Source organism: Myiozetetes cayanensis, unplaced genomic scaffold, assembly GCF_022539395.1.
Source record: "Myiozetetes cayanensis isolate MyiCay16 unplaced genomic scaffold, myiCay2020 scf5-8, whole genome shotgun sequence".
NCBI lineage: Eukaryota > Metazoa > Chordata > Aves > Passeriformes > Tyrannidae > Myiozetetes > Myiozetetes cayanensis.
Genome location: NW_026087742.1, coordinates 42,509,589 through 42,520,196, shown reverse-complemented (window position 1 = coordinate 42,520,196; position 10,608 = coordinate 42,509,589). Strand labels below are relative to the sequence as shown.

The following is a 10,608-nucleotide window of genomic DNA, read 5'->3' as shown; positions in this document are numbered from 1 at the left end:
TATTTTGAGTTTCTGTTTTCCAGAACATTAGAAGAAATTTTCTGAAAGGTCTAACAGTAGCATAGCAATCTCAAGAGCTTCACTGTAAGCTGTAAAATGTTTTCATTTACAAAAGACATTACCTCCAGATCTGATACCACGAGTTGTGTAGTACTGTTATGTTTTCTTGCTTGCAAGTATACAGGCCTAAGGAATCTGCCCTTATAGCTGCAGTATGGCTACAGTGCTATCCAGTCCTGCTAACACCTACTCCCCGTCACATTTCAGCTACCTTTTCCACTGTTCTACTAGGTTCAGCCTCATCCCTTTATCTCAGGAGGAGCTGGCTTCAGAGGATCTCTGTCAGATCGGTAATGGCTCATAGTCAGCTCATTTCTAGCAGTACATAAATCCAAAATAACACAACTGGCGAGCAGAGATATTCTGACCTTGCTTCACTGTAGACAAGTAAAAAGTCACGGTCATGTCAGGATTTAATATGTTTCTTGCTTTCTGTTCAAATGCAATCATTGTTTACAGATTTTTGCAGTGACCCCATATGATCATCTGGATAGTTGTCCTCCTTTACATATCTCATTTGCCAGATTGAACAAGCTCTAACATATGTGCTGGAAGTGAAGGCTCCCCTATGCTATTGCTGAGGCTTGTCAAAAGGATGATTTAATAGAAACAGTATTTCTATAATGAAAACAAATAGACTTTTAACAGTGTAACTGGAGTTCATGAACAAGCACAGGCTCACTCACTAACTTATCTAGCTGAGCAGCAAACGCCACAAGTGTGTATTGTGATAATCTGATTCAAAGGAAGAAAATGTGGACCAGGTGGCTGGTCATTACTAGACATTAAGTTGACCTTGTCTGTCTCACAGGTTTTACATATATCTATATATTAATACCCATATTATCACTATATCCTCTGATATTTATTCTCCTTTCTTTAGTAACTGATATTTTTTTTCCTTACAGTGGTATTCTTGATATGAAAAAATGGTGATTTCTCAGCAGTTTCAGCCTGTGGTCTTGGGCTGGCAGCTTAATCAGGGTGCTGTTCCAGAGCCAGTGGACTATGTTGGGAAGTGTACTGGTATTTCTCAGGTTATTCGAAGTCCAGCACTTTCTCAAAAGCTTCTATCTTGCTTCAGAGTGGTTGGACTGGTGGTAAATGTGTGACAATGCTAGACCAAGAGGACAGCAAAGTCCTGCAGAACCTTTGCAGAAACCAAAACAACTGATCACTTACAGTGAGGAATTTCCTAGTGTCAGAGATAGGCTAGAAGGAAGAGACAAGCCTGGAAAACATAGCCCATCCCATGGAAAGACTAACCAGACAGGCTGTCTAGTGGAAAGTCAGATTAAGAGACAATAGCAGGACAAAACAACAGCTAAAGAAAAGTGAGCAAATGCATATCACATGTAGGTGATCCTTCACTGTCTCCCACAACAGCTGGGTATGGACTGTGAGTCAAAAGACAAGAGCAATCCATGCGACCTAGAAATGCTAACTGCAGAGATCAAGAGTCTGATGACACTGGCAAGGGATGGACAGACAGCAGAGAGCAAGATCTGGTATCCTGCTGGGCACACTCCAGGCCCCACTGAATTCAGGGAGGTTGTGTCATGAATTTCATTAGATATGGTTTTGCTCCCAAGAATTTTTTTTCCTCTATTCTTGTTACCTTAGTCAGCACTCTGCTTAAAACCGTACTAGGCTTTTTTCTGCACAGAGAAAAAAAAAAGTGTTATGTGTGATGAAATGGTAAAATAAACATTAGTCGTCTTGGCTCTACTCCATAACATGTATTCCACTTCAAATTAAAAATTAAATTGAGCCTTTCGGTGTGACTGTTCAAGCATCTTGCCCAGCCATCCGTCTCCCAGCTGTGCAGTGTGCCACTTGGATCTTGCTGCCAAGTGTAAGCACTTGAACAATCCAAGGCAGCTGATTATAGCATAAAGACTCTTTTAATTCGTATTATGCTATCAGTATTTTTTCATGTATAGGATGCTTAATTTATTAATTTCAGGATCGTATATTTGCAGATTCCAGGTCTTTGTTTATTAGATAAGTTATATGTCACTTATTACATAAATAGCTTGGAAGCTGAGAGCCTCACATGTGAGTGACAGAGCCAGGAATAAAATGTAAAGGAACTCCTTTAGAATAATAACTTCATCCTCCAGCTTTTGCTGCTGTTGCTACATTACAGAGATAATATTTTCTCCTTATAAGCTTCTATACTTGCCCCTTATTTACAGTACTCATAATCCCCTAGGATACTGTTTGAAATGTTTTAACCTGTACTTTGTCATTGACTGTGTAGTAAGAAAAGCTAAAACCATAAAAGCAAAGCAATCCATCTGGTTTATGTGAATTCTTTCAGAAGATTTTAGGTGAAAATTTTGGTTGATTGAGAAGGTCTGAAAACGAGAGGACAAAGACTGTGAAACAACAACAGAAAAGAAAACCTATATGATTTTATTCTGCTGTAAATTGTTAAATCTTCCTGTTTGTATATGTGGTTTTTGCAGTGACTGCTTTAAAGCCTTTGTCCTCCTTAGAAAAGTAAAATAATGAACAGATTACATTGCTCCATTTCAAGGAAGAAAACAACAAGGAAAAGCCAACTGGAACACCAGATTATATAAATAAAGGCAATTTTTACAGTGTTCTGATCCAAATGTTTATTTATTTCCTAACTTATACAAAATTGATGCTCGTAGAGGTATTGGGTTAAAAGGGTTGGAAAATTAATCCTTCTAGTTATCCACAGAGAACATATAGTACTGATAAAGCAATGAAAACCTCTTAAATTTGAATAAGAAATACATTACATATAACTTACAGAAATAAGAGCTAATGTCATATAGAAAATGATGGTTTAGAGCAACAGTATCAGCAAGGACACTGATATTTGTCTCTGCCGCAGCTGGAATGGATCACCCTTTACCCAGGTCCATTCAGTGGATGGGGAGGCTTCGCTTCCACAACTCCAAACAAGAAACATAACTATTACCATTGTCAGGCATTTCACCTGTTTGCTTGTCAGTCACTCTTCTCCTCAAGCTCATACACCATCTAGTTCTGCAAGGTCATAACACATTTTCTACACTATTGAGTTTGGCTGGATTCAGACCAGAGACCTACATGTAAAAGACTAAAAACAGAGGGAAGCTCTGTTCTACTAGAAATTTATTTAGCGATCAGATGGAAAACGTGGTTTCAGGGAAAAAATGTTCAGTCCCAGAAAGAGATGAGAAAGTCAGTCCTGGATAAAAGTAGTTCTACCTTTTAACATAAATGAAAGTGATATTAAAGGTTTGTATATGAGTCATGCCAATTTGTATAGAGATGATAAATACAAAGAAATGGTATCTAAGTCATTATAAATTTTGCTATTTACACAAAAGAGGAAAAATTATATTTCTCACATAATTTTTCATGTTTCCTTTCATATCTTGCATACTTATTAAAATGGACGGTTTCAAGTACGCATAGAAAAAATACGAACGTGCAGAGAGAATAACCACTAGAAAGAAAAAAAGCAACCAAGTCCTATAACTGCATTTAAAATAATTCAGTCCTATCTAAAGAGTCAAATCATGTTCTTTTTCCTCCCTACATAAAAATTGCACTCATATTCATAGCAACAGAAGAAGAAAAGCACAGTTGCTTCATAACACTGGACACAGCTTTCCAGAAACAAGATAGCAATTACTCAGAAATGCTATGGAAAACATTAATCACGGAGTAACTTGCTATTTACATCAAAGATATAACCTCTAAAATTAATTCTAAATAAAAGAAAAAAAATATTGTCATAGGACAGTTTCATCTATAATGTGGAGTCTCTGCTCTTTTCGTCCAGTATTTGTTTTGAGATATATATCTATAAATTTATAGATATACATTTTAGAGAGATGTATCAAAAGTTAAAACATGTTTGGATGGAGAGCTCGCAAATTTCATCTGAAACTACATTTGCAGTAGACAAACCCCCACAGAAAAAAATGCTAGAATGATACATTTTAATGAAATGACATTCCCTGTCCATGATCCACATAGGATCCATGTAGAAACCTCAATTTCCTCAGTCCATAGAAGCAGAGCTAAGAGTAGCAGTGTGGGTTCCCCAGTGCCACCAGGCTGAAGCACCCTAGCCCTCGTGGGATGCAGTGGCTTCCATCCCCGTGGAGGCTGCTAGGACAGGTGCAGAGCAGGGTCAGGGGTGGTGGTGTGGAGAGCTGTCACCCTCCATGTGGACTACAGATGGGATACCAGTTCCTTGGCAGTCAGTGCAAGCCACTCCTGCTGATGCCAGCAGGAGCTGTACAAATCCCCAGGGCAGCAGCGGGCTCTGAGGACAGGAATGCAGGACAAGGCATTGCTGATTCTCCGAACCAGACCCAGCACAGCCAGCACATTGCCCATCAGCTCTGTTCTCACTAGGCTCTACAAAACAAGTCACTGCCGTCGTGCTTCTTCCACAAAACGACCGCTGGACCAGACAGGAACTGTTGAACACCACAGCACTTCTTATTCTTACACATGCAGGATGCTAGTGGGCAAGCAGTTCCAATTCAGAACCAGGAAAATCCAGCTGGAGGATGTGCCCCTTAACAGAGGAAAGACTGTCTGTGCTTCCAGCAGTCAGCGCTCAGCAGCCCAGTCATCGTTGTCACTTGTCGAAACCAGTGCAAATTCACAGGAAAAAGAACGTCCGCATCGAGAGGGTATAAATCCTTCCTCATGTTCGAGAATGGTACAAGCATTTACCCAGCATCTCTATCAAATATCATAGAAAAGGTTACACAAAAATATTTAAATATATGGATACAGATACATAGATATTACACTTGCATAAAATATGTATTTTCAAAACCCTTTGGGCAGTTTCACAGTTAGCTGAAAATGTATGCTTTAGAAATATGAACAATTTTCTACTCTTTTCTAGTTTAAGTAGGGGGGAGGGGAAAGAAGCATCAGCCTTATTAATACTGAATGCTAAGTGCAGGAGTTTAGCTGTAGCTGTAGGGTTTTGAAGCAATTGATTTGACAGAACCTCCAAGCATAAACTCTGTTTTAAAAATCCACATCTATTCCCTAGATTGCTTATTGTTTCATGAAAATGAAAACCTACGTGTCCTGCTTGTATCAGCTAGATCTCCTGAGACCATTCAATTAAACCTCGTAAGCCTGCAATACCTCAAGATAGGACTGTGTATTGGGAGTACGCATGAACCTTATTGCAATAATTCTGTGTGATAATAGGAATTTATAACTTCTCATATCTTGTCTAATTTAACTCTAGAAATAAGAAACCTTAAATGACACCACAAGAAGCTCACAGTTCTGCAAAAATTAAAGTCAGTATGAAATTTTACTAATAGACCATATAATTTACACAGATTTACATAAATACAGAGATATTAAAATATTAAATCAAAGCTAATTAACAGGATAGAGTTTTACATGGCAACATTTTAACTTTAGTCACACTTTTGCAACTACTTTTAGTGTCATGAGATTATATAAATAATACATAAACCTGTATATCCATAATATATATAAAGATATATATATCTATCTCTCCATCCTTCAGTTTTTCTTCAAAAATAGGGCAATTTTATAAATGCAATGAGATGTGACAAGCAGTACACTTCTGGGAAATTATTGCATGCCTTGAGTGCGTAAGGCAGAGGGAAGAGTATCTGACTTCAGACACTAAAGAAGTGGAATCATCAACCAGAAATGCACTGGAGTGATTTGGAACATCTTATTGCTTTTATAAAATTCGAAATTATACACTGTTGGTTTGTGGGGATTTTTTTTAAAGGCACAAAACAAAGGGGAAAGTAATATCTCTCTATTTAGTGGAGATCAACGGTCAAGGAGCTCCCTTACTGAACACTCTTTACTGTCCTAAATCTATTCCCTGTGGTGCAATATTGTGCTGCAGTTGCATAAGGAGGTTAAACACAAAAGTTCATGCATCCTTTATTAGGGGAAACAAAACAAAGCCAATTTCCTTGCCCAGCAACAACAAAAAAGCCATTGGCATCCGATCCCACCAACTGGTAGCAAGAGTCAGCCATGACTCCTATTAAACTGCAGTGGCAAACACCACTTGGTCACAGATACAGTATGCTTACCACACTAGCCTCAGAGGGTGGAGCAGCACCTTGAGCTGGATGATATAGTACTTGCCTAAAGCACAGGAGGCATGGATCCAAACTCAACAGCAATTTCCCGTCAGACCAGGAAAGATCGGAAAGGGATAAAACTGGGTAATAGAAACACTGCCCCAAAAACTCTGCATTTTTGGGCTATTAGAGGATTATGGAGCACTTCTGCCTCTCGCTTTACCTATTTTAAATTAGTCAATGGCATTCACTCCCAGATTAGGGCCCCAGACCTCCCAGGCCATGTGTCTGGGCTTTTTCTAGTCAGCCATCCTGGGAGGCAGAGCACAGCATAGAAGACATACAAAAGATACAGAATATTCTGTGGACTATTACTATCTCCTCAAATCACTTTTAGTGCTGGGACAGAAAGAAAAAAAAAAGATTAAATCACTCAGGATCACTTTTTCTCTGCTGTAATTTTTAGATGTTAGTATGCACAGTAGAGGGCTGCCTCTGCTACGATATCACACTCCATGTTTCAAAGTTTGGATATGGCACTCTGTTAAGGCACCTTCAAGTAATGGTCACTGGTTTAATCACTAAGCAAAGCCGCATTTTCTGTAACCGACACTGCTTCCTCCAACACACGCAGTACCAGCAGCCACTCACATCCACCATCCACAGACAAAAAAACCTCTCAGTGCCTACTAGGGATAAACTACACCAGCCACTTCTAAAATATTTACCAGGGTTTAGGAGTAGACATTTTTGCACAACTGCATGGTTTGATCCCTAAGAGGGAAAAGAGGAGAAAATTAAGTGTTGTCTGTCCCTAATTGTCTACAAGATTAGGGTTAAAAATACACACCAGCCTAAAAAAGCAGAAGCGAGATGAGTACTGCTGCAGGATTCCTTACTGGGAGGCAAAGCTGTAAACGCAGGTGTTCAGTGCAGGGTGCCTGGTGCAGAACTGGATTGTTTCAGGACCAACAGGAGGTACAAAGACAACCTCCCCTGGGAGAGGACAGGCAAGTTACTGCACATTACCTCTCCCTTCCACACAGAATGGCACTGGGTTTGGGTTTCAGGTTTCACGGGATGCAGATAGGGATGGGGAAGAGGAGGTATTTGAAGATGAATGGAGCTGAAGGGAGCAGAAAGCTCAAGCATCACTCTATGCAGACAGCTGACTCCATCCCATCCCCCAGACAGTGGGTCAATCAGTGCTGCAGCTCGGGGCACAGGCATGTGGGGCCAGAGAGTGCTCGCAGTTAAGTCCAACTAGGGGTGGTCATTTCTACACAAAATAATATCCAGTCCTGCAAAGTAGAGGGGCGGGACAGGGACACAGATTCCAGCACAAAAGGAGAGACCACAGTGTACTTCCAGTCTGCTCCGAGGGGACAGGAGGGTCCTAAGGCACCCACTAGACCTGCCTCTCCCCCCACACCACTCACCCACACCCCAACCAACACCATGCAACGGTGACACGGGGTGCAGTGGGAATCCCAAGAGCAGGAACATCCCGCTCCTTGGGGCAATAATGTCCAGGGAAAAGGGACACCCTACCCCTGGCCCTCTGCTGCAGGTGGATGACTTGATATTTAGTAGCTGTGTGCAGCTCCTTCTCCAGTTAAAAGATGCATCCTTTCCTCACACAGTCAATGAGAAACGCAATGTGATCTGTCATGCACTTGGATCATGGGCTTGTTCGTTCATTTGAATTAGCAATGTTTTCCTCTTCTTCGGGGACTAGAATAATCACTCAGGTATTTACAAACACCAACCAGCGCCTTCACAAGATCTCCCCCAAAAACCATCATGATAAAATCTCCGTCTGCAGGAGCCCTGCACCAGCTATGTCCAAACAAGCCTGTGCTTGCTGAGAGCCAGGGGCTGCTGAGGGAGAGAAGCGCTGGATCTCTAAGTCCTGGAGGGGTCTTCCCAGTCGGCTGTCTCTTCCTTGGGCTGCCTCTCCCTGCACCACTGTCCCAGGGTGCTGGCTGCTGCTATTGCTGCTGCGGGCACAGTGGTCCCGTTCATACTCCTCCTGAGCCTTTTGCATTTTCCGCTTCTTCATCTTCCTCTTGTGGATGTGGAAGGTGGTGAGGGAGAGGAGGATCAGGCAGAAGATGAGGGTGACTAGCACAATTAAAACCAGGGTGGATGAGAAGGACTGGAAGAGCTGACCCACTTGCGTGATGCAGGTGGTGCTGGTATTTAAGGTGGTAGATGTCCTGTTCAGAAGACAAGGCGGCAGCGACAGCCTCAACTCCTTGGAGAGCTTGGCACTCATTGAGGAGGCTACGGAAGATGAGGATCTTCCTCCCCTCTCTGAAGACGCCTAAATTTCAGTCGCTGCCGTGCCGGGCTGCTGGCGGGCGCTCGCTGGAAATGCCCGGGATGCTGCCGGCTCAGCCTCCCGCTCGCTCTGAAGTACCCGAGCAGCCTGCAACGGGAGCCGGACACATCAGCGCCCCGTGGCAACCACCCTGCGCAGCTCCCCCCGCCCCAAACTCGGCTGCGGCAGCCTCCGCCCTGCGCCCCGCCACGGCCCCTCTCCGGTCGCGGCGCAGGGGGACGGGACGGCACGGCACGGGCACGGGGCACCGCGCCGCCGCTCCGACTTCGCGAATTCCTCGGCATCCCGGGCAGCACCGCCCGACCGCTCCCCCAACTAGTTGCCCGCGGGAAGGGAGCGAGGGAGTCAGAGCCCCGCGCCGCGGCGGGGACAGGCTGCCGGAGCCGAGCGGGTGCTGTCCCGCCGTGCCGGTGCCCGCCCCGGAGCACCCCCCCAAGCCTTACCTGCGCGGCGAGGGAGCGGGCGGGCGCAAGGGCTGCGGCAGCGCGGAGTGAGCGCAGGAGCGGAGCCAGCGCAGGAGCGGAGCCGCCGCCGCCGCCGCTTCGGGGAGCGCCGCCCGCAGCTGCAGCCGCCCCGGCCGTGACGTCAGGCAGCCCGGCCCGCCGGCCGCCGCCCCGCACGGCCCCGAGCCCGCGGCACCGCCCGGCCACCCGCATCCCCCCGGGCACGCAGGCACCACCACCACCACTCCACACACACCCCCCACTCCACCCCCGGGCCGCCGCCCGCACCCTCCGTGTCCCTGCGCTGCCGCAAGCGCAGCCGGCGCCGCTCGTCGCCCCGGTCCCCACGGCGGTCCTGCCCCGCACCACCCCTCCCTGCCCACCTCTGCCCCCCGCGATCTTTGCGTGTCCGGACGCTGGGAGCGGCCCATATTCCCTTCCCCAAAACACCCAGACGTACCGCCATATCCACCGACCGCAGCCAGCTCCTTGTCCCGTGTCCCCATCCACGCCACGGCCGGAGCGCCCACCCCAAGTCACCCGCGGCTGCCCCCGGTGCCTTCACTTCCCGGCTGCCGTGTGCACTCACCCACAACCCGCGTTCGCAGCGGTACCATCCGTATCGAAACGCCGTCCCTTCGCACACCCAGAGCACCCGTCCTTCCCTGTGAGGCTGGTGTGAATCCGTGGGAGAGAAGCAACGCCAGGGGCTCATATTGGGAATATGTGTGAAAACTTGCCTTGCCACGGCTAAGTGCATCACGGGCATTTTCTTCAAAAGCAAACGGGTATGAGCTGCGCATTAATTCGTTTAAGCTAAAAATGAGATGATTTCTAAAGATAAGAAAATGTATTATTTGAAAAGTACTTTCAGTAGAGGTAACAGGACAGAAAAATAATTACCATTAGGATGGAGCTCTTCACATTTCCAAAAGGAGCAAACTGATGTGGTAGTCTCTGCAACATGGGACAAGATCTGATGGCCAGGAGATAGCATTGGTCCTATGTTGTGTGCTCTAGACTAACCCCAGGTGCTGGGAGCAGAGTTCCTATAAAGCTCTGGCGTGAGTTACAGGATTTTAAGGAAAAATGGAAAGTGTCCATCCTTGCTGGTGGCCTGAAGCCACCTGAAAAGCCTGGAGGAAAATCTGTACCAGATGAGCTCAGACATGAGTTGAAAAAATCTTCAGTCAAGAACAAAAATTGGTTAGATCTGCTGACCCTGATAGCCAAGAACCTGTAGCAGAGATGGGCAGGAGCTGGTAAGCTGTGTATTTAAGCATTTTGTTGTTTCAAGGCAGATATCTTCTGTACTGTTTTTGTCTCTAATAAATGCACTGCATCTTGTGAAATTTAGCCGGACACTATGATTGTTCTGGTGAAAGATTTACACCACAGGGAATGGACTACTTTAAACCCAGTTGGGATAGTCCCAATCATTTGCAAAGGGACTCCAACTTAATACTTCCTCTAAAGCTAGAGGAACAGGGGTTCCATTAGCCTTTCACCTCCCCAAATCAATTGTGTTTCTTTAGAGGGGTGCTGCACAGCGAGGAAAGAAGTTCAGTCCAGAACTGAGAGACAAGCCTTTGCCTACTCCTTTGCCCTCTGCTCCTCTCATTCAGCTCCCTCAGGTGCATACCCAGTGTCATTGCCCAAAATACACCTCCCTCATGCA

The 10,608-nt window shown here is 45.3% G+C and overlaps 1 protein-coding gene across 3 annotated transcripts; it reads right to left on the bottom strand.

Moving 5' to 3' along the window:
• Positions 1-2,669: 2,669 nt before the first annotated feature.
• CUNH11orf87 (chromosome unknown C11orf87 homolog) lies at positions 2,670-9,753 on the bottom strand. 3 transcript variants are annotated; one of them, XM_050333424.1, is made up of 2 exons: positions 9,520-9,753; positions 2,670-8,574 (listed from the first exon to the last, which is right to left on the bottom strand). In XM_050333424.1, exon 2 carries the CDS (start codon positions 8,419-8,421, stop codon positions 7,945-7,947), a length of 477 nt encoding a protein of 158 aa, XP_050189381.1. In that variant the 5' UTR covers positions 8,422-8,574; positions 9,520-9,753; the 3' UTR covers positions 2,670-7,944. The 3 variants fall into 3 exon arrangements, with proteins under 3 accessions (XP_050189381.1, XP_050189382.1, XP_050189380.1); XM_050333425.1 differs by lacking the exon at positions 9,520-9,753 and adding an exon at positions 9,391-9,412; XM_050333423.1 differs by lacking the exon at positions 9,520-9,753 and adding an exon at positions 8,931-9,038.
• Between the last annotated feature and the right edge of the window lie 855 nt (positions 9,754-10,608).